Source organism: Labrus bergylta, chromosome 2 (assembly GCF_963930695.1).
Source record: "Labrus bergylta chromosome 2, fLabBer1.1, whole genome shotgun sequence".
Lineage (NCBI taxonomy): Eukaryota > Metazoa > Chordata > Actinopteri > Labriformes > Labridae > Labrus > Labrus bergylta.
This window is the reverse complement of record NC_089196.1, coordinates 25631207-25656223: the sequence shown is the minus strand read 5'-3', so window position 1 is coordinate 25656223 and position 25017 is coordinate 25631207. Positions and strand designations below refer to the sequence as shown.

Here is a 25017-nt window from a genome sequence, read left to right as displayed (position 1 = left end):
TAGACACACAAAAAAGTTTATTTGGATTAAAAAAAAGAAAAAAACATATTCAAATAGCATTATCGAGCATACACCAGCAGATTAAAGAAATGGTCGAATGAGCAAAAAAATACAAAAACATATTTTCTTCACCTCAGACGTCATTTGCTATTTACTTATTTTTTCTTTGTTTTTTTAACATTTTGAGCACCCTGCCATCAGGTAGTAAACACAAATATGACAAATTTAAAATATAGATATGCATGAACAACGTAAACTAATTAGTTATGACGCATAGCCTGTTTCATTTTACACTTGGACAACAGTTCATGAAAGAGCTATGAAAAAACAATTATATTAGATATAAATGACAAGACAGGTTAAAGCAATACAATGAAAAATTACAGGCTCTCTTACTCACAACATTAACAGTCTGCACCTTTATTATGTCTGCTGTTTAGATACTGGTTTAATTATTTATCCTTGCTCATAATTAGATCACCTCCCTGGTTTGGACACATCATTTCTTCAGTTTTCAATGTCTAACAGATGATAGTGGTCATTAAACAAATGTTATAAAAGTGCACAACATAAACTCAGTCTGTTGAGTCATCAGGATGGATGGAAAAAATGAGAATACAACTACAGAGACAGGATTTTTTTTAAAAAAGAGCCAAATAAGCAGACAAAGAATGTGTGTTTTGAAGGTAATTTTTTTTCAGTGTGTGAGCAGGTAGAAGTCGTGTGTGTGTGTGTGCGTGTGCTTGCATGTGTGTGTGTGCTTGTCCTGGCTGCTCATGTTATGACATTGGGGCCGCGGCGTCCCGTCCTCTCATGGATGTTGGAGATTTTCAGAGCGATGGCGATGAGAGGACCCAGCACCACCTGCAGAGAGAATCACATGACATTCAACAATGACTGGAATCATTTGGGAGGGACACTTTGGAGATTTTCTATTTTCTCATGTTCGAGCTCTGAATAACTGTATAAATTCCTCTTGTTCAATAAGAAAATCTTAAATAAAACTTTACATTTTGTGACCCTGTAGAAATCACCTCAAGCTCAGTCCAACTGGCTCTCAGTAAAGATTTGATATTACATGTGGTATAGTGATTAAGTTGGCAGAACACTGCATGTCAATACACTTGTTTTGGATGGCATAAAAGAAGCAGAATTTAACATGTGGGATGATGGACACACAAACAGAAATCTCTCTTTCACTCACTCTCACACACCAATGAATACACAGATGAATAATCTAGCAGATACACCATTGCACTCGGTCCGTACCTGTGTCTCTCTGTTTTGTCTCTCCGGGTCTCTCTCGAAGCTCTCAGCATAAATACGGATGGTGGATCCCATCCCTCCTCCGCTCCCGCTCATCCGAAACACCAGGCGCGATGCATCATTAAAGACGATCCTTAAACCCTGCAAACATATAACAATGTTTGTCTTATTTACTCTGTAACAAATGTCCACAAGAAACCAGAAACAAGAAAGAAACCCTCAATTCTCCCAATTACAGTGTCAAGTGACAAGGGTTAGCAAAAGCTATAATAAAATTTCTGTGCAAGATTTCACATTAATGCTTGGTATAGAAGCTAAGTTAAACTGCATCGTCAGCATGCAGCATAGAAAATGAATTCATCATTAAATTCAAACACACATAAATCAGCTAGCACCAACATATTTTGTTTGTGATTCAGGTACATCAGCTAAAGTCTATTTAAGTCTGCTCATAAGTCTAAATCTAATCTAAATCAGTGGTTCCAAACTTCAGTGTCCACCCTTACTTTTACCTACACCGTCCCATACAAACATAGCTGTCAAATATAAACAAACAGTTTGTAGACCTTCACACTTGTTCTTATCAATCAATTAAACAATCTTTGATGAGATCACACTATGTAGATGCATATAGAATAGAATAGAACAAAGTAGATGTTTATTGCCATATGAACAGGTACAGGACAGTACAAGTACGTTGGGTTTAATATGTGTTGGTCATAGAGTCCGATTTGTAAAGTAATAAAGCATCATAAACTCCTATAGCAAAAATAATACATGAATATATATATATATATATATATATATATTCATGTATTATTTTTGCTAAATAATATATATATAGTTATTTTCAATTATAAAAATTTAAAATTTTAAACAAAAGAAAATATTAATTGAGTCAGTAAAGATAATTATTTCATAAGCAGTAACTGTATATATCCACTAGATGTCACTCTTGTGTATTTTGAAGAAAGTGGTTCAGGTAGGTTTAAATTACAATATTTATTTGAGAAGCACTTTTTAAACAGTTTAAAAAATAGTAGTAGTAGAGACATGAAAGATATGAGGCCTATAATTAATCATGTATAATAAAGTACTTCTACTGACTGCACTATTTTAATTTGATAGTGTTTCAGTTTCTCAAATGGATTGGACAAAGAGGTGTTTTCACTGTTTCCTTAATATTCTGACAATGGAGAACGATTTTGCACCAAAGCAGATTAAAACACCACAATTGAAAAGCCTCGATTGTCACTTTTTAAACTTCACCTCAGCAGTTTTGGGAAGAAAACAGGATATTGTTGCATTTGGGTAACAAACCATAACTGTTGCTGGCTGACGTGTAAGGACGATAAGACGGTTTAACAAATGGATGCGCGATGACTCTTATCTGTCCTAAATTCCTCAGAGCCTCTTCCCCTATCCCATTAGAGCAAAAGTCAAACTCAGAGGGAAAGGAAGTCATATCTTCTGTGAAAAACAAGTGAACAAGAAAAATGTCCAAGTGGTTTAGTCACTTTTACAGTACGGTCTGGCATTCATATCACAGCTGGCCTTAGATACCACGATGACTAATGTAAACAAATGTTGTGTTCCTTTAAGTAGAGTGGCCTAAAGAATAGTTTTATCAACTATTATATAAGCAAAAGGTTAAGTTAGTTCACTCCCACAGTACAACAAAACCCCATCTTAGACATGATGATGCTAACCTCTTCAAACTGGGACTCAGCTTTAACACTTATAGACTGTAGCAATAAAAGTAAAGACTGCATGGCCTGCTCCCCTTCCTCCTAATTTGACGTTGGCTCGAGAGTTCAACATGTCAGAGTCAGTGTGAGGAGAGACAGTGATAATAAGACATGTCCGTCCGCCTGTCTGTCTCTCTTTAATATGAGTGTCTCAGCTCATCTCTAACAATAGAGTTACGAGAGGGCTGACTAATGCCTGCTAAAAGCAACGTGTGCTACAAAGCTAAGAGGCCCCGAGTGTAGCGCATACTTTGCCAGCCACAGCCTGTTTGTTTCTGTCTGAATTATCAATGAATAAACTGGAGTATAAAACCTTTAGAAAACAGAAGAGGGTACTTGCTGGAGGGTACAGCTGGAAAAGAATAGCCTACAGGGCTAGCCAAAACTGAGATATCAAATGTGTACAGTCTCTTTACAAGGCAAATTCATTAGTGGGCTAATTAGTTTGTTAATGAGCTTAGTTTAACCAACTAGATATGTAAAATAAAGACAACATATCCATCAAATCCTCTGTCTATGTATTTAATTTACCAAATATTTTGACTTCTGCACTGCTGCCTCCAAAAGACAGCTATAGCTATCAGTATACTGTAGCTAACTCCTCAGCTAGCCAGCTTGGCTTGCTAAAAATGAGAGATGAATTCAGATAATTCTCTAAAAACAGATCATTTTACATACAAATGGACAGAAATCTTTGTCATTTCATAAATCATACTTGAATTATGCTCATAGCTATGATTAGGAAAAAACCTGGGCTGTGTCTAAAACCCACGACTAGACCTACTCACTATTGGACAGGTTAAAGGAATTATGCTCTTCTGTTGTGCTGTCCATCTTGTGAGTTAGGTCTATAACTATTTTACACCATACATAGGCTATAGGGGAATCATTGTATCCCACACTGTGAAAAGAATTGTACAACGTGGTCTCAAACCAAGCGATATCATACCATCAATCTAGAGTAAATTTGGCCAGGTAATGTTATTTTGTCCGAGTGATGTTGATAGGCACAATACTGAAGTCTGTAGGCTATACATGAGACAAATACTTGAATACAAAAATATAGTTTCATTATTTTACAAAAAAAAAGGATTTTATATGCATTCTTTAAATGTTATCAAATTTGTGAAAATACAACCAGTATAATATTAGTTATCACTGAAATGAAGGTCTTTATGATTGAGCTGGCTTTAAGCTTGAATATCAGCTCTTGTTGTCTGACCTTTTTTATTATACAAATGAACTCATTATATAGCATAGTCCTTTACAGAAAAATTCCTCAGTAAGGAGTCAGGAGTAGTGAATGGGAATGTGATTTCAAACACGGCTCTTGACTAATGTCTTGCTAAGATAGCTAGCCAAGCAAAAAGAGCCGCTGAGCTTAACTGTAATCTCAGCTAGGCTACTTCTTCCATGTCTTTTTTAAATAGAGAACATTTTCATTTATAGCAAATTGATTTGAGTACTACTACTAGAATACCCAAAGAGGTCCATAAGCTCCAGCAACATCTGTAGTAGAAAGATCAATTTGATTAGCTGTATTGGTCTAATAAAGTGATGACTTTTTGACACATTTTTTGACCTATTCAAGCCTTTCACTCTCCATTTACCTTAGTAGCTGGTGAAGATGTGCTAGAAAACCATAATTAGCAAATCCAAAGAGACAGCAAAACAGATTATTTCGATATAAATAAGTCACAGACTGTAAATAATAAAAACACATTTTTTTAGTTGTTTTTTTTACCGGTGTTACCCAAAAATAGAGCTGTATCAGCTTTAAGGTATTACTGTATGCTATGGCAATGACTTCCACCTATCCGGTATCTTTCTCTCTGAGATATGTGAACAATGCAGAATGAATGCAGTAGACAACTGTAGACGACTACAAAAGGCTGCCATGCCACTGCTGCGTAAATCCCCCCTGCTCTGCCCTGTGTGTCAGTGTCTATGTGCCCACTTTTCCCCCTTCAAACACACTTGCAGTGGAGGGACGGTCAGTGAGACGACAGCTGATATAATTCTGTCCTGTGAGGAATGTGTGCTGTAATAACACACACTGGGGCAACTGGGATGCTGAGGATTTTCCAGTGAGGTTAAATCACATTGTAGGGTGACTGACTACTATCTGTGGAGCGGCTGTTACCATGGCATTATGCTGAAGAAATTCAAAGAGAGACATTTGTTTCTGTGAAGGTAGCTCCATAAGGTGAAGCTGCAGACACATTGTAGCCAAAACCTTGCCCGGGTCACAAGTATGAAGACATGAAGGCCAAGGTAGTGCATGTGTTCACACTTCTGAACAGGGACAACTGGACCTACTGTACAGACAACAGATAAAAGCACAGAGTGTGTGTATGTGGTATTAAGTTGGGGCAATGGCTAAGAGGTGTTGACGCCAAGAAGTTAGTTTCCACACACTTCTGGAAAGAACCAAAGGAGTCAGCTGGGTAAACTCCAGAGAGATCAAGAGAGAGGAAATGAGGGAGGGAGGGAGAGGACAGGGAGGGTAAACTGACCCACAGAGTTATCAATGTGTTTAAGGAAGTGTGCTGTTTGTCTTATGTGTGTATGCATATGTTTATGGTTTGAAATAGAAGATAGACTGTCATGTCCAAACATGGAACCTCTCTAGAGGGACAACACTGAAGCGTAGTGGGTGGTCCAGATTAAAACAGGCTGATGAGTGACTGCATGTGTACGAAAGAGAGAATGGAGGTGTTAGTATGTGTGAATGTGTAAGATGTCTTTGTGCATGACAACCCAATGTCTGACCCCATGACAACCTCAGGGACCTGAGGTGAACCACACTTTCTAAACCACTTCCTTTGGCTACAGCGTATAACATCTAAAAACAGACAGTACCTGGGCAGTGAAGTGAACTGGCACCTCTCCAGCCACCAGATCGCTTTCCAGATTTGATTTGCACCAAACCGGCAACACTCCAGTTCCCAACCCAAATCCCTGCAGAGTGAGCTACTGCCGCTGCCACTGCATGCTACCTGATGCAATTGAAAATTTCGCCCCCATTTATTGTGTATTCCAAGCAGACTCTTCGATTTGCAAAGGGCTCTGGTACATAGCGACATGGGCCAGGCTTGCGGCACAATGTTTTAACGGATTTCATCCCCATTAGGTCATGATCATAATGGTGGTATATTGTGAGGTAAATAAACCTCCTGGAGTGCTGATTTGATTGAAAATCCCACTCATTAATCAAAGACAACAATTGACCTTGGGAGGTGGTCAGCGTGACTCTAGGTGAATTGGTTGTGTGTCTGTGCTTCTCAATGATCAACTTTATTGTGGGCTGAAAACTCAACTGTTCCATCGGCTAGCAGGCTGAACAAATTATTAGTCAAACTCATCAGGGCGAACACATATAACTAGAGCTACACAGCTGCACAGAACCTGCACATTGTGGACTTTGCTGAACGTAATTGAAATCATCGCACAAGAAGACAGTTATAGCCTTTTTTACCTCTGGGAGATCCCCCAAAACAGACTGCGCCTTACATATGGTTCGACGTCTCTTCCGGATTTTACCATATATCAGAGCCAGAGCCATTCCATCAGTGATATGTACAACCAGAGCAGTAACAACCCATTCTTGTACTCCCTCTATTAGCCTTCACAGACCTGGTTTCGAGCTACAGATCCGTCCAAGGGGTCGATGTACTCAAAGTTGTCGGCCCTCTCCACGCTGTATACGTGGTCTCCTACAGCAAACTTCTGGCTGGTGAATGCTTTATCTGACATTACTCCCTCCAGATCCCTCATCAGGTAAAAGGATGCTCGTGGGTCCAGGCCTTCATAGTCAAATCTGAAAACCAGTAACACAGTAATGCTCAGTCTTAACTTAAAAACCCTCCATATGCACACTTACATACTATGGCACAATGTTGCGTTTTGACTTATTTTCCCTCTTCTGAATTAGGAATATTTCTATCCTTCTTTATTCAAGTTGGTTTAAAGTCTTAGCCCACAGAAATGAAACAGCTAGTGCGCTAAGACCCTAAACTGCTAGAGACAAGATTTTGATTGATGGATTTTCCACAAATGATGGCAGATGTTTTAGCTTTGAGGACTTCTTTGAGTGCAGGTCCTGTGTGTCCTCTCCATATACAAACTGTGGGAAATCTGCATCAGATTAGAAAAGCTCTCTATGGGAATATGAAAAGCTGCACCAACTGTCAGTGGGAACATTGACTGCAGTAACTATCTCTGCCTATCACAGGGGAGAGGTTAAAATAAGAACAAGTGACGACCAATGAGGAGGACTGGAAAAGAAATGGACAAAGGCGAAAGCCTGAGAGACATATTTGGCTCCGGTGGGGGTCTAAGGGGTTGAGACTTTTGGGAAAACGGAATCATCATGTCAATCTCAGCAGGACATTTTAGGTTTCAACAAATTCAAAATACATTAAATGTAATGGTTTAAACAACGAGGGTGGCTCTCGTGGTCACTTCAATTACTACTCACCATCACAGCCCCAACAAGAAGAGAAAAATAATCAACGTATTACCTGCAGAAATAGTTACGTCCAAACTTGACCCAGTGTTCTCTGACGATCTGCTCCACACCCTGTTTCCTGGCGGCCATGATGGACAACCACACCAACACAGACCACAACCCGTCCTTCTCACGGATGTGGTCCGAACCTGGAGGAGAAAGAAATCAACAAAAATAATCTTCTCATACTTTGTTACAGTTATGCACTTAATATGAGGTTATATAAAATCAAAACACTACTCTGGTATGTCTATAGTTAATCTTTGGTGTCATGTAAAACATTGAAATTACGTTTTTAGACAGTAGGAGGAAATGATTGGCAGTCATTGGCTAACTTTGAAACCAAAGATTGGAAACAAAGGAAGACAACAGGCCTTATCGAAGACCTATATAACCTGAATACAGACTATATTTAGTTAGCTTTAAAGGTGCTGGTTAGGACGTAGCCAAATAGCTGTTTCCACTCGTAAGGCCTCTCTAAGATAATCATCTCCTGACTCTAACTTCTTCATTTACAGACAGACATGAGAGAGGTACCCATCTAGCATAGGATTCTGAAAGCTAATGTTTTAGTTCTTCTGGCAGAGCCTTCATGTCGCCCTCCAATTCAGAAAGATTTGCAGCCTGGTGCAGGAATCAAAACGTCTGCCGCCATTCAGAAATAGTTCATTTCAAATGTTTGACATTACAGTAACAGTCCAACATGACTTCAAGCATGATTCAGAAGCCAAAGTGTTGGCCTCTTAATCACGTCGTTCCATGCCAAATGTCCTTGTATTAAGTTGAATTTGAAGCCTTATGAATTCAATGTTGGTAGTAGCTAACTAGCGTAGCAACCTACCTTTGATATATTTTGCAAATCTGCCTCACCCTTCTGAAGCCTTCTGAATTTACTTTTTTTTTGGGAAATGTTAGCATTAAATTTAGAGGCAGAGACCTCCGTAAAAGCCCACTTATTCAATCTCTACTTGATAACTTGATCATACTGTACGTTCTGTGTGTTCATCAAAAGGTCAGGGTGAGTGCTAAGGCTTGGAGATGGACCAAACATACCCACACAAATAACGTTAGCAGCTCTCCACACAAACACATACACACAAGCAGAGGAGTGGCTCACACCCTTGAACATGTTCCTTCACTGGGGAGCAATCAGTCTGTTCCTGAAAACAGCTGCTCGGTAAAGGTATCTGTTAAGGGGACACTGACATTTTAATAAGCCTGATTATGTTGAGATGTTTCCATCGCAGAGCTTGTTGGCACAGAAAATGGATTGAACTGTTTGCTATCAGTTTAAGATACTCGTTGTCTTTTTTATAAGAAAAAACATCATGTTTATGTCTATTTTATAGCATTTGCATTTTTTTGGCTTTTGTTATCTTTTCACCAAAAACTGAAAACGAGAATTTTGCTTCCTAGATCAGAGTTTGACTCCTGCAGTGTGCAGCTTTTAGGAAACTGACCGTTGTCATAATTTAATCCATGTCTCTCTGTGACACAGAAACACAGAGAGGGAGGAATCACTCATTGAAATGTTCAATATGTCATAGTTACATCATCTCTTTTTAGATCAACTCTGCAACTCGAAACTGTAAAAAAAAAAGTCTCCAGAAAGCGCATTAAAAGCTTGAGTTAGTGCTCTAGATATCCCAGCGTTTTTGGGGCAGACAAATTTGAATAGTTTCATAGATTATTCCCCAGATTGTTGGGGATTAAATACACCACTAAACACAATGATGAATCTAGAAATTTAAATGACATAAAACTGTATTTTGTGTGCAAATGTTTTAAAGCTCTGACGCTAGTTTTATCCCTTTGCAAACCAAGTGGACTATAATGTAATAACAGTAATGAAACCTAGGAAAAATGTGAACAGCAATGTTTGACAGTTTGTGCTGTGTGTGTTTCTGAGAGTTAGTGAAGAGCGGGAGTGGTGTGCAGCTCAGTTGATTTACTACTCTGGGCTCTCTCAGAACTTTTGGCCTTACATGGGTAGACAACGAGTAAGCTCCCATACTTCTCTGTGCTATCTGCATCTTTGCTCCTTCCATTTCTCTCCTCCTCGTCAATACTTCTCATATTTAGACTCTCTGTCTACAAGTTTCTCCATGTTCACAGCCTCTAACATCTCTTCTTCTCACTTAGAGCTTTTTCTGTTCCCTCTGTTTTAATAGTTAGACATAATCTCCAATCAAAATCTTTAGTCCGAAATAGATTTAAAAGAAGGGATATAAGTAGTTCAGAATTGTAAAAAGGTTAAATAATAGAAATAACAGTGTGGAAAAGCAGATAAAGGAAGGGCAAGAGCAAATGTGTGAGTATTATTTGTGCACACGCATTGTTTACATTTTCTGACCATGTATGTGTATGTCTCTGTGTGTGTCTGGCTGCATTCATAGAAAAAAAATTGACACTGGAGGCATGCGTGCATGTTGCAGCGTTTCAGGGAGCCCCGTCTCCTTTTATAGCAGAAGAATGGGGATTATTTACACATGCAGTCAGGGTCACAGCTCTCGCATCTATTACACATCTTTGACTCGCAGCTACAGGCAGTCGGGATGCTCTGCTTACGAATGTGGACCTGGAACATGCAACTAAGAGAGGGAAATAGAGCTATTATTATGTTACTTTTGGGGCTTCAGTCATCATCCCTGTCGGTAATTTTAACATTTAACACTGCGTGTTTAATGCAGACAAATTCAGACTTATTTATCTTTAAAGACAAACCGAACTGATCCGATCCTGGCATCGGATATCGGTCCAACACTGACTCAAATAGCTACATCAGCTATCATGATGACAATTGAGCTAATCAGAAGGCCCTTCCATGAGGCAGATCTATTTAATTCAGTTCTGTGCTAATCTGTGTAAATAGTGAGCGCACGCATACTATGTCACTGTCATCAGTGCACTGGTAGGCCTGCACATTTTGTCAGTCGGAGCCAACATAGCATGGAGGAAGCTAACAATAAAGCCTGAACAGATTTGTGTATTGAATGCTTGTTACACCAACAACTTTCATGACTACTTTGCAAATTCTGCAAAACTAATGTTTCGAGTGGTGGTGGTAGACAAATTCAACCAAACAAAGATAAGCTAAGATTTGGTATCTGATCATTACTCGGTATGAGCACATACCCATAGCCTAGGTATTGGAGAATGTTGGAATTTTAAAAAAATGTTTCAAAAAGTTGGATCGAAGCGACACTTATGTACTGTTTCAGCCATTTCCCTGAAGAATATTATTGTTTCAAAGCCACCAATGCAGCGCAAATATAGAATTGGTGTAAACAAAGCAAAATGTGAATGTGTCGGTCTGATTGAACTGAAGTGATATCCCAGTGTTCCCACATCTCTGATAATTCACTTGATAAGTTTGGTGTTATTATAACCCCATACTGATAATGTCCAACGCTATACACCCAAGTGGCAATAAACTTCAATTCTCCTTTGATTTTAGGGGAAGGGTGACTGGACGGACTTCAACAAGTCCCTGGTGCATATTCACAGTTAGCAGCTGCTAGTGGAGAGCTTTGTTTGCAGACACCTCGACAACAGATGCTGCAGAGGGAGGGGATTTCTCGAACACCCACACACTCACATTTTCCGAACAAGTCAAGTGATTAAAATCATTGACCTTCTCTTTTAGCGCTTCCTGCACTACATCTGTTTGAATCATCTCTGATCTGTGTTGAGCATTAAAACAATATAGCAGGAGTCTTTTGTTGAGTAAGTATGTTTTAAGTGGGCTGAAGAATAATGGGTTGTACCTGTTCCAAAGCTTTCCTCCCCGCAGAGAGAACAACGCCCGGAATCCATCAGGTTCCCAAAGTACCTCCAGCCTGTAGGAGTCTCGTAGAGCGCCAGTTTCATGGCTTTGGCTACCCTGCACACATGGAAAGAAAGAGAGAAACAAACACTTAATGCACTTAAACAAACAATGAATTCATCTCCTTCTCAAGCCCATTAGTTACCAGTTCTGATACAGGGATACGATTACAAAGAATCCCCTGACCTTTGAAATGAAGCAAACCAAATGCTGTATGACAAGTGTAATCTGGTCAAGGCAGAGGCAGAGAGAATTAAGTGAGTTAACATTTTCTCACAAGTAGTTTTGAAACTGAGCTTTGTACGAAACGAAGCACAAATGTAAATCAATTCAAAACACTATACAAAAAAAGATAGCATATATTCCATCATGGAAAGACACACCTCAGCAAAAACAAACAAACAAGTCGGATGTGGTGATCTGGATGTCCGGCCACAAAATAACCGACAGAATAAAATAAGTTAGTAACTATTATTGAACACATTTGAGCATCTTGTAGCTAAAGCAACAGATATTTTTCCTATGGTGTTGGTCAAGGCCGTGACAAAGATATAAGGAGAGTAAACATCATAGGATGTTAAAAAAAACTTAAAATAGAATTTTAAAAAATCAATAAAAGATGTTGTATTTCCCAAAAGTGTTTTATTCCATGCAGTTAGTGTGGCAAAAACATTGAAAAACACTATTGCGCACTGTCTAATTAGTTGTGGTATTATCATGAAATAACCATTGTTTTATCATAATTGAAGAGAGGTGGTTATATTTAACTATCATCCCATAGATGCCCATGCATTCAGTTTACATTATACTGATACTGATGTATTTTAGCATTTCATACAAGGTGACAAAAATACAGTCAAAGAGATTGGAATCATGGCATGTCTACTTGTGAGCTAGGGACAGTTTGGAACAAAAATGTCTGTTCAGTGTACTCAGTGTCCTTCCCATTCCCCACAGATCCCTCCTCAGCCACATCATCCCCACCTCCTCGACAACAGCAGCAAGATGTAAACACAGTTCCTAGAGCTAAGTTGCAGGGAGAAATATTCAAAGCAACCCAAAGATGTTTTGCTCACAAAGAGAAACAAGTACAAATCTTAGTTACTTGTGCTGTGGGAATTCCCGGCACAATATATGTGGTTGTGGGCGGGTTTTTTAAAGTGGTGGTGCATGTCCACACAATCATCATGCACATAAATAAACCCCAAAGTGCCCGACACAGTTGTTTACAAGAGGATGGGATAAATTGCCAAATAAGACTAACCGGCTTTACTCCCCTCTGGGGAAGCGAGAGCTGGAGCGGAAAGCCCTGGCATTCCTAAAAGAAATCAGAAACTCTGGCCGTCTGATGAGCTTCTGACGTTTTAAACGGCACGTCCACGGCCAACGAAAGCACTGAAACTGACCCTAGCATGTGCTCAGCTGCAAACAGTGGTGCAAAATGTAGGGACAGAACAGGGTGAGTGTAAAGAGGCTCGTGTTTTCTCAAGTTCAATGATTGCAGCAGCTGTGCTGAAAAAAAACATCAAAAGTTGGACGGAAAAAACAACAGAAATACCCAAACATGGGAAACGAGCATAAATCAACAAACAAACACAGCTTAGTCTTCTCAACCAAAACTGTTATCTGGTTTTATATCCAACAACAGAAGTTTTTTTAGCGGTGGACGTAATTCCATGTAATCATGAACGCAAACATGCATATTTGCACAGACGCATGCTTTCAACAGGCTTTGCTAAAAAAAGAAAAAAGCAGACAGATGAGTATTGGCCTAGTCCACCCTTGACACCTTAAAACCTCTTCTTTCTTTGAAGGCCAAAATGAAAAGAAAGTGTTCCTCTACATTGTACTGCTTAAAAAGAACGAATTAAAGCAAATGAAATGAAATGTATCAAAAGATAAACTACTAAGGTAATTGGGAGAGGCATTAAAATTCATTCAACTACACTTTTTTTATTTGGTCTTTTTTTTACCTGCATAGATGTGGGGTGCATTTCTTTTGGAAAGAGGACATTGTGGCAAGAGATGAGGTTTATAGACCTTATGAAAGACCTGTCCTAACAGTAAAATGATATACAATCGAATAGAGGCAGTAAAGGTCTGACATTTAACAGCCCTGACACTTTAGGGGGACTGCACAGATTTTATAACTGGACTCAGATTTCTACCTTCCGCTTCCTCCCTCTCTGTCACTCAAAGTTCAGGATTACAAACCTACACTCAAACTTATGCACACATCCACATTATCACTTTAGAGTCACTAAACACACATCTCCTTTTGTATTCTTTGTATCGTTGCACATCCCTGTTAAGCATGAGTGACTACTGAGTTCTAATGTGAGGGGTCAGGTCTCTGCATGAAGTCTGGAGTGAAATATTGCCAGCTTTTGGCCTTGGCTTGATATTTGACCAAACATAGCATCCAGTGATCTCTCTCCTCACCTCCCCCCTCTGAAGAGAGCTCAGCCTGGACTTTAAAGCTTTACACTGGCATTCACACAAAAAGCGCAGCATGCTAGAGCTTAACTTGGGTTTGAAATGTGAGATCTTCTTGACCCAAACCAGAAACCTTCAGTGGAGTAAACCTAAAAGAACCAAACTTGAAATTTAAGAAGTTTGTTTACACTTAAAAAAGATTTCTTTAAATGGTCATAGATGTACCAAGAAATCAGTTTCACATCAAGATTTCTGACATTGTTTTGAAACATTTGCTAGGCTTTATAAAGCTGTGTCAAAAACTAGTAATCAAATGATATCAGACGGGATAGTGTGCTCTGTGTCAATATTACACTTGGCTGCCGCGTCTGCATCTTGCTTCCTAACAAAATATGAGTTATATAACAATTGAGCCTGTCAACAGCCTAACATGGTATTTCTAGTTTTCAACACTATAAATAAACGTAACTTTGGCAATTTAACATGGCTCTACAAGTATACCAAAACGAGTCTAGTGTGGCCTTTTTCGGGATCAGCACAGGGTTAGAAGTAACCCCGGTGAACACCATAAAATCAATCCATCTGCTACATAACAGGGAATCCCAACCTATAGGTGCATATACCTTCTGCAGTAACCTACTGTACATGTGACCTCATGGTGTTTGGTTTCAAAATGGGAAACTCAAAAATATACAAAAGACGACTATCAATGCATATGATGAAGCTCTTTAGTGTATTCTCAAAAAGGTTTGGGACGTACAATATTGATACAGCAATATCTCTTCATCCTAACTCATGTGACACAGTTACTGAATCACTGGTGCCTAATATTGATTTTTTTGATTTTTTTAAGTTAACCTCAAAACTTATTTCACCTTTGCCGTGCCACCGCTCCCTGACTCCTCATTGTGACACTGATGATTTATATTCAACCGCATAAACAGAAGTGAATTGTTCCAAAGCACAAGTTAACAGCTTAAAAAAAAAGAAGACAACAGCAGGATAACGTTAAACAGCGGTGAAGAGAAGAAGTTTGACAACAGGTGGAACTGAAACCAAATTTTAGTTCAGATATCGTGATGTATCATTACATGATTATGTTGCATTTAATCAATTATCACAAAATGACTGTATCGTGATATTATCGTTATCCTTATGTGTATTATTAAGTCCATGTATTGAGTAACGTATGGTATCGTTTCATATCGTATAGTATCGATTGTACCATAAGTTATCATTTGATCTCCACCCCTTTTGTCAAAAAAGCAACTTAACTAGAACAAAGTGCACAAGATGAACCTTTAAGGTGTAACATTTAAACAACTCTGTGATTGTGTGAAAACTGTAGCAAAAAAACTCAAACTAGATCGCTAAGAGTAATGAATGCATGTTCGAAAGTGATGGTAGAACATTCTGTAAAAAAACTAAAAAAACTGATAAACTGTGAGAGTTTGAAACATGACCGGTGGTGCTGATGAAGGGTACTTTGACTCTTCTGATGGGGGAGTCACATCAGAACCAGTCTGTTGCGTTTATGTTTCATGGTGACTTCCTCAACTTTCCCCAAAAATGGTCATGTAGAATATGATACAAATACAAAGAGACTAAAAGGCTGCGTAGATTCTTAAAAAGGGAACCCTGTGGCACATCATGTTTTAAACAGAATGCGATAAAAATGTGTCTGATTGCCTTGGTCATCCTGGAAACCAGCACGACAATCTTTAAAACAAACACACAGCGTTAAAAACAAGACCTTTGCACTTTAATTCTACTCAACAATTCAATAGGTGAACTGGGACTACATCCTGGTAACGGGGTCTCAATGGATCAGTCTACATTTCTACCTACATCCTCCCATTGCGTGAACGGTGAAAGGAGAGGCAGATGTTTCCTTTTTCCATAATTGTTCCCACTTTCTCTTCCTCTGAACCCTCCCCTCCACGTCATACAGTACAGTATGCACACAGAGACACACTCGTAGATGCATTCAACTCATTACTGTCACCTTCACTCTCCCCAGGAATAAAAGATTTAACACATAACTCTGTCTGATTCCAAATCAGTTTCCTGCACAGCAAAACATCCTCTGCACATCTAAACACACATTAGGTCTCTTTTCTCTCCCTTCTGCCCTCTGGACACAAACAACTACACACAGCATATATCAGCCTGCATATACACCAGCACATTCATCAAGGCTTTTATAACACAGTTTGCTTTACTGTGCATAAACACACAGCAGGGAGTTTGCCCAGTCTAAACACTCAGCAAACTAACACACACACACACGCACACACACACAGAGATAGACAGGCCCCTTGGCATCCTAAAAAGGTGCACACTTGATTCAGGCCCAAGCCTAACAACACACTACTAAGGGCTGTAACACTTCACAGGGTTAGACAAACATTCTTAGACATTACACATCCAGAGGACGCAGTATTACACCATGAATTTGGGGCTGTTTGCTTTAATTTAAAGCTGAAGGCAGAAAGGAAAGGTAGGGCTAGAGAGTGGGTGGATGACATTCAACAGATAGAGCCGGGATTGGGAGTTGAACCTCAGACCAGAGCAGTGAGGACTTTAACCTCATTCATGTGGCCTCTGCTCTACCAACTGAGCTAAACTAGCAGCCCAGTGAAGCTAAGACGCTGTTAAACTAAGTGTCCTGCAAAGTTAAAATAGTTGCAAAGTGTTTTGAATTTGTTTTAGTTTTAAAACATTTGACTAAATGCTGGTTTGGTAATTTAGTTTAGATTGTTGAAAATGCTTTCAGCCTTTAACTCGTAATCATGGAATGAACAGCATCATGACATCGAGATGAAAAGATAAACTAGTCAGGACCTCGAGAAAACACATAGAAATTTGTTGTTATGAACATAGAAATTTGTTGTTATGAACTGAATTAATAAAATACATGGTTTGCATGTCTGCTCACAGCTTCTGTAGTAATAGATACATCATTCTGTAAGGAAACTTGAATTCTCAGCAGTTTGCACAACCAAGTAAGAGTCTCCAGGAAATGGAATTTATATACGATCAGCAAAACATGGAGACCAAATGCTGAGAAAATAGACAAAGAGTAGGCTTGTGTGTGTGTGTGTGTGTGTGTGTGTGTGTGTGTGTGTGTGTGTGAGATAAGGAGAGGCTAACATGGTGCCGATGTGAGCATAACTTACAAGCAGCTGTTCAGTGTGATCATTCTGGTTCAACATCATAAGACTGAGCCTCAGGCTAGCAGGAGTTCAACACAACAGACCAGTGTCCGAGTTATGTGTGTGTGTGTGTGTGTGTGTGTGTGTGTGTGTGTGTGTGTGTGTGTGTGTGTGTGTGTGTGTGTGTGTGTGCGTGTGTGTGTGTGCGTGTGTGTGTGTTTGCGTGAGTGTAGCAATGACGACCACTTATTCTGTGATGTAACATCCCTCTTCTCATATCTGAGCGTAACTTTTCCCTTTACAACTGTGAAACCCACAGAGATCAGGTTTGGCAGTGAGGTCACTTCCTTAATATCTGCCAGTGCTAAACCATGCATATCTCACCCCCTAGGCTAGTGTGAATGTAAACCCATAAGAATGGATTACAGAACGACATTCTGTTTCCTGGCAGTGTTCAATGTTCATTTTCATAATGCATTAAAAAACAAGGGTGTGTAAATTAAGGTGGTGGATAACCATACTCCAGAGTTGCAGGGCTGAGGACATCACCGTCTGGCAGTCAGTAGGCCTTCTGGGACAGGAGGAACTTTTGTACAGTTTAAGGTCACCACCCCTTTATAAATTGGTTTGCACTCTAGGATTTAGTTTCTTGGAGCAACATAATGTGCGACTTTCAGATTAGATGTCCAGTAGATTCCGCACTTTACTAGCCTCTCAGACCAAAACAAAGCTCTCCTTCCACACACCGCTTCCCCTCCTGCCCACCCCTCCCTCAGTGTTCAAACCGATTGCATCTGTTCGTAGGACTGACCTCCATTCTGATGAATGGGTTCTTATTCTTTAATGTCTTGTTGACCAAACCGTCTTGCTTTGGTTTGGAAAGTCTTTTGGTTCTCCTTTAATTTTACTCTCACGACAAAACTCCACATGTCCTCTACATACATTGTCCCCGAGTGGTCAGGGCCATCGCTCGTCACCCAAGTGGTGGTAGGCCAAACTGTTGGAGAGGGAGGGGCTCAAGTGGATAAAAAACATGTATAAAACATGTTTGAGCCTCTCTGTGAAACAAGCTGATCGAAGCACAGTGTGAACACAGTGCTAAGAACAACAACCCCAGAGGGAGTTTGACTTCAGTCATTTTTAAATAAGTCATTAATTATCGATATACATACGTATTTAGTTAGGATATACTTTTGCTATATCTGCTAACATCCTGACTAATGTCACTTCAGCTGAACTACATGCTGTGAGGGAGCAGCTGTCCAGCAGGGAGTGGAAACTGGTCAAAAAAACACCTTATGTTGAAAGTGTTGTTGAAAAATACTTCTATTTCCAGTCTTACCTATCTATAGTTACTCTCTCTGGTTCCCATGTTGTATTTTATGACACATTTCCATTAAGCACTGTAATGTTGAAGCCTCAGAGGGGTGCAGCGCTGGGATCACCCCTCCTGGAAAGTGTGTTAACAGGGATGACCTTAGCCTGGATCACATCCTTTCACTCAGCACCTTCTGCTCAGCTCTTGTCTTACATAACGGACAATATTTATAGGCTGTGAGTGAATGTGTGCGTAGGGGGGGTTGTGTGTGTGTGTGTGCGTGTGATCTCACAGTCTTATTCATAGTGGGTGAGTCTTTTAATCTGAGTGTCGTATCTCTACAGGGATTGGGCTGCTGCAGGAGTTTGCGGAGAGAGGGGCGAGGTAAAGTGACGACGGATGGCAAAAAAAGCGCAAGATCCACGAGGCGCGCATGAGTGTGCGACCCGGTGTGTTTTTACCTGTCTATGGCGGTGCTGGTGGCCACACTCCTGGCAAAGCCCCTCACTCCCATCTGTCTGAAGTAGGGGATTGTGGAGAGGTTAGCAGCCATGATGGCCACTGAGTCTGATGGGTTCACAAAGAAGCCGTTTTCTCCAAGGATCATGTAGCGGTCCTGCAAACAGCAGAAATTAGGCACATTGTGAGTTAGAAATGGTCAATGGACTTGAGCTTGTATCGCGCTTTTCTCGTCTCCTGACTACCCGAAGACCTTTTACAACACAAGTCACACCCACCCATTCACACACTGATTGCAGAGGTTGCTGTGTAAAGTGACCATCAGAGGTAACTAATTCCATTCATACACATACGCTGCCGACGAAGCAGCAGGAGCAACTTGGAGTTAAGTGCCTTGCCCAAGGACATATCGGACATGTGGCTGCAGAAGCTGGGGAATCGAACCCCCCCGACATTCTAGTTGAGAGATGACCGAACATTTTCTACACTGTGCTACTGCAGAAAATAATCACTTTCTTAATGAACTGTTGAAAAGCAGATGCATGGAGTGTTGCGCTCTTCGGTGTGGGAATCCAGGTATGGCCAGTATGTTGTGGCCCTGATTAATTAAAGGCTCTTTATTACAGTAACTACCCCTCTGAGTGTCAAATGCGTTTTCATCCAGAGCAGAAAATAGCCCTCAACCAATGCACAAAGCCCTTTTTTACAAACACACTCTTAAAGAACTTAAATCTTTAATTTGCAGGACAGCCTGCCCCTCAAATCTTTCTGAGTTGCTATTTCACACATATCCCACACAGAGGATGGGAGGAGGGGGGGTCTCAGGAAGAACGATGTCATGAAGAAAGGCTGTCCTGAACACTAAGATGACAGTTTGGCCTTTTGAATTCTAGTATCAACAAAAGAGTGGAAAAGAACTCTCTTTTTTTTTCAGCAAGCAGAACAGTCTATAAGACAGCTTCATTACGTTCACAAAGATCTCAGGATATGAATGTCATCACTCGCCCACTCGCTTGATTTTTCCTGATTACCTGCTGAGTTCACACATTGGCTCACCCCAACTTATTGCATGTTTTTTCCAAGGGCCCTGGCTGGAAAATGTCTGGATGAAGTGTGGGTGAAAATGTGGCTGATCATGTCAATATAATTTGTGTAAGAGTGATTAGAGTTTGAGTGTATTCTTGGTAAAGGCTTATAGTCGTTTTACCACCAATCAGGTTTTGTTTTTGGTTCCATTTGTTTGTCTTCTTGTCAGAAGATTATGAAATAACTAAAGACCCACTAAACCCACTAAAGATCCGTTTCAGATCCAATTTAGGAATAAGCGTTAAAGGCAGATCATAAACATCCAGACGTACTGCATTTCACAGGGAAACTGAGCCATTGGCGTTGGTGGAGGTCTTCTATCTCCTGCTGCACTTTTAGTCTAAAATTAAACTCTTCACAGTAAATGTTGAGAGGAATTGAACTGACCCTGTGACTTAATGCAATAAACCTTAAGGTCCTAACCTGGGGGGGTCAGAGCTCTCCAAGGCACCAGGAGATAAAACAGAAAGGTTTCAACTAGATTACCAAGATAAGAAAAAAAAGGATGAAGACAAAACAAACTTATTCTCAGACTTTTTTCATGGCAAATTGGCATTGGTGGTTGGAGAAGGTTCTAACAATTAGTTTTTCATCTAATTTAGTTGAGCAGTTTCCGGTAATAATATCAGCCACAGTTATGTAGAAGAGTTGTATGCCAACAAACACAAACACTGTTTAGAGCTTAAAGATATTGGTCAGAGTATTACGTCACAGCAACCACAAAAAAAGTCACATTAACCCGACATGATTACAAGTGTTGCTAATGACCGTGAAGATACTGATCCTATTGGGAGGGACAGAGGAAATATGACATAATTCTTTAGCTAAGTGAATTTACTTTACAAAGGGTGTGTGTGTGTGTGTGTGTGTGTGTGTGTGGGTGTGTGTGGGTGTGTAGTTGTAATGACTATTGGACGACTTTCTGGAAAAAGTGACCGTCCTGTTGGACCAATATGGATGAATACTGGTCAGACACCATTTATTTTTCTTTGAAAACATCTTGTAAACAAAAACAATGAAAAATAAATCGGTCTCTTTGTTATCTAAACGGGAGGCGTCAAAATCAAACAGATGTCGCCGTGATCAGTTAAATAAATGAGCAGGTTTTATCACTTAGACATTTTTATTCCTTACCCCGTCCGCATCAAATGCAGCTCCTAAGCCAAAGTCCCCTCCCTTCATGGCATCCACCAGAGAGGTGGCGTAAGTCAGATTGGGCTCCGGAGGTCGGCCCCCAAAGTCCTCCAGGGGGACGCAGTTGACTGCAGAGTTAGCGGGGGCTCCCAACTCGTCACAGAGGATCCTGCGCACGTAGGGGCCCATCACTGTCACACAGCACGAGGAGAGGTGAGTAGAGGAGGAGTAAAAACATAAACAGCATAATCTCCAGTAACATTGAACAACAGCTCAGGGGCAATAGAAGGAGCGTGATGAATCGCCTCACCGCCGCTCATGGCATCGATGTGGATCTTGAGCTGATCTGGTCCGGAGAGAAGACTTTTAATGGCGCTGAAGTCAAAGATGTTTCGCAGCATTTGTAGATACACCTCAACTGAGTCGACAATCTCCACTAAAAAAACAAAGAGAACACATTATTTGAATTGGGGTTTTATTTGTTTTTCTCTCGGCTTTTTAATGGTTTCTTCATGTTTATGTGATCTCTTACATTTGCATTTCTCTTCTCCTCGTCATGACATTTTTTATGTCTTGCGTGAAGCACTTTCAATTGCCTTGTTGTTGAAATGTGCTATTAATAAAATAAACATTCCCTTGTTGAAAGAAGAAAGGGAAATAGACCCCAGGCTCAATGCTCAAAAGAAAGAAACACTGTCCAACCTCATATATAACCATTCTAACTCAACAGCAACACAACAGCACACAAAAGGTTTGACCCCCCCCCCCCCCCCCCCCAGTCAGAAAGAACAAATGGGGTTGTGCTTTTTCTACGGCAGCCTTCATAAAATGTTTATACTGGAACGTATTGTTTGATTTTACATAATGGATAATTTATTAAAGCTTTATAGTTTCATTTTATACATTTTAATCCATTCATAGGAAAACATTAATTTCTCACAACATGGCAACCCATCATAACATTAATGATGATTACTTTAACATGTGAGTGAGTGAGTGAGTGAGTGAGAGAGTGAGTGAGAGGGTGATTATTGTACCTCTGAAAGGTTTGAACTTGTTCTCCAGGTCAAATTCTTGTCTTCCCAGCCTGGACAGGTCGATGCGGAGGTCTGGGCAGATGGCGTATTCCTCGAGCGTCCGGCTGACCTGGTGGATTCTCTCCATCACTGTATCTGAAGACGGGCCTAACAAACACAACATCCAGAGACACATCTGTATATGTGACATTTCTGACATGACAGATAGGTTGAAACCCTGCTGACTTCAATTAAGTCCTCAAAGGACGAAGAAACAAACAAACCCTCTCTATCCGTCCTCACCTCCATTTGCCACATTGAACTTGATTCCAAAGTCTCCTCCGGGGCCTCCGGGGTTGTGACTGGCTGTGAGGATGATCCCACCAATGGCCTTGATCTTCCTGATGATGCAGGAAACAGCAGGGGTGGACAGGAGCCCGTTGTGGCCGATTACCAGACGACCAATCTGCACGGCATAGATAGTGATGAGGAGCAAACGTCAGCTGTACGTAAATGCATGACGTTGGTTCTGGTAAAGCTTTCTGATGAGATAGTGTGGTATTGTGCTCTTCTGTTTCTGTCTTAGATGTTTCATTATGAATATGAGAAAAAAAAATACTGAAGAAATGACCATCTAGGGGAAATTATGCAGAAAAAATGCTAATGTTTCCCGAGCTGGTTTTGGCCCAAGGTTTTTGAGTTTCTTTTTTTTCCTACATGAGCCCCTGAGTCTAAGTGCAAGTGAAAGCAACACTGGCCCAAAGCCTCTCATCATTCCACAGGTGACTAATTGACAGCCTGTTTTTAAAAAAGCAAAACGATGTCCCCCAAGAGGGAGCCTAAATAACAGAGCTGCACTCTCTATTTAGAATGTGTATGCTACTTTTAAAGCGGTAATACCAACAGCATCCCATAATTCCCCTGCATAGCAGCTATTCTAAATAAAAGTGTCCTCACTGGAGAAGAATTTATTCTCCTGACGTGAGTGTATCCTCCTAACATCCGGCATGTTTCACGTGTATATAAAGGACAGACGAGGAAAATGAAAAAAAAAAAGAAGAAAAAAAAAAAAACCTGCTGACATGTGTAAACGTATTTGTTATTTTAGTCTACGTTTGGATGGGTGGGTGGGTTATCTGCAAGTGTTGCCCCTGTCCTGACTTGATTTGCGTACGGCAGGGCAGCATGGCCCGAGAGAGATAGAGGGGGGAGCATACGTAGGCAGGAAAATACAGCAGGATGGATGGAAGTGCTGATAAGGCCGACATCAAGAGACATTTGGCCGGGCCAGCAGAAAGAAAAAAAAAAGCGGACTGATCTCCAAAACAAATTATATTCCCTTCAGATTTTCCTTTGGAGCCTATCCAAACCAATCACAAAGATCTTCGAGCAAGCGTTTCAAAATGAGCTGTGGGGATTTTCCTCCCCTCTCTCTCTCTATCGCTCTCTCTCTCTCTCTCTCTCTCTCTCTCTCTCTCCATACTTTTATCTGCTGTGGACAGTAAAGAGTTCAGACACACTCTAGATGGGCCAGAAGTTTGCATGTGTAACTTTCTCTTATCATTTCTTACTCCTTATCTGAAACTTCCATGTTTCTGTCTCTATAAGGAATCACTGTAATAGCTGATGTGATGTCTGCCAGTACTTTAATGCTAAAACATAATGAACAATATATGAGATGCTTCATGTAAGATTCTGAATGGTAAATTGACTTGGAATTGTAAAGTGCTTTTCTAGACTTCTCTCTACTCAAAGCTGATTTGATACGGTAACAGAGATCCTAAAAATATACATTAAAGAAATATCTCTGCTGGCTTTTAATGGGTCCGCCTAACAATTCATTAGAACAAGTTACCTTATCACTGTTCCTGAAGATAGCAATTCTTCTTTTTCCCATAGCTCGTCTTATTAACCCTGCAAATCTTATTTTTTTCTATAACTACTGTGTTCATCCAGTAATGTTGGTTTCTTTTTCTCTATTAGATACTGTTCTTATCTATTTGCACCATGCTGCTCAGGGAGATGCCTCGTCGTTTTGTTGTCTTGCACAATGACAATAAAGACTTCAATCTTCAACCTTGAATGAATAAATAAGAGTGATATAGCTCTACTTAAATGCAAAGTTAAACGAACATCAAAGGAAACAAACAGAGGCACGTTTTGTATAGAAGAATATTTTTCTTATTAAACAACTAGTAATCGTCTTGTGGGACCGTTTAAATGAATCTCATGACCCCTTATGGGGGACCAGACCCGCATGCTGGGAACCAATAGGCTACAGCAAACACATATGAGCATCTAAAATGAAAAATAAGACTGCTGTTGTCATTAATTAAATGTGGCACCTTGTTTTAATGTGTTACCTTGTGTTCAAACGGCATATATTTTACAGACACGTATCTGTCTTTTGCATCCAAAAAGTAGACAATTAGGTTTTAATCTATTCTATTCTATACTTTTTTTTTTCTGTCTCCACTTCAGAAGCAGTCAACTGACCTACGTGAAATGTTCCTTGTAAGAATATCTAAGTTTATATTGTGTGTAATATATTTCAGAAAGGTTAATCTGACGTTTGGTTATAAGTGTGTTGATGTAAGAGAACAAATGCTTGACAGTGTCAGGGTGTCAGCTCTGGTGATGCCCCCCTCCCTTCTTACCCCATTCGCAGCTGCCATCTGCACGATCACCTCGGTGGCAGCTCGGCTGAAGTAGCGGCCGTCGCTGCCCACCACCATGGTGCAGCCCTGTCTGTCCCGCAGGTCGATGGAGGACAGCACGCTCTGGATGTAGTTCTGCAGGTAGTTCTTCTTCCCCTCGAACACCGCAGTCTTCCTCCGCAGCCCGTTGGTACCGGGCCTCTGGTCCTCGAAGGGGGCGGTTTGGACCGTCACCACCGGGATGGGGCTCATCTCCATCCTCCCAGTACAAACAGCCTGGAGTTAGTGTAAAAGTTTGATCCAAGTGGTTTTCTTCCTCGGGGTAAAAGTAGAGGTAGAAAAGTAGAGGATTGACAGCCTGGAAATTGAGGTGACAGCAGTTCCCACCCAGCCCCCCCCACCCCCA

The 25017-nt window shown here is 40.5% G+C and overlaps 1 protein-coding gene across 1 annotated transcript; it reads right to left on the bottom strand.

Moving 5' to 3' along the window:
- pgm5 (phosphoglucomutase 5) lies at positions 1-25017 on the bottom strand. Its single transcript, XM_020648326.3, has 11 exons — positions 24612-25017; positions 22258-22420; positions 21976-22122; positions 21249-21374; positions 20939-21129; positions 18721-18875; positions 11292-11407; positions 7538-7673; positions 6651-6834; positions 1270-1407; positions 1-864 (listed from the first exon to the last, which is right to left on the bottom strand). Exons 1-11 carry the CDS (start codon positions 24867-24869, stop codon positions 775-777), a joined length of 1704 nt encoding a protein of 567 aa, XP_020503982.1. The 5' UTR covers positions 24870-25017; the 3' UTR covers positions 1-774.

Coding starts and splice junctions, on each gene's coding strand:
- pgm5 (XM_020648326.3), bottom strand. CDS start 24,869: ATGGAGATGAGCCCCATCCCGGTGGTGACGGTCCAAACCGCCCCCTTC. Junction 21,130..21,248: donor CATCGATGCCATGAGCGGCG/GTGAGGCGATTC, acceptor GCTGTGTGACAG/TGATGGGCCCCTACGTGCGC. Junction 7,674..11,291: donor GGAGGAAAGCTTTGGAACAG/GTACAACCCATT, acceptor TTTCTCCTCCAG/GTTCGGACCACATCCGTGAG.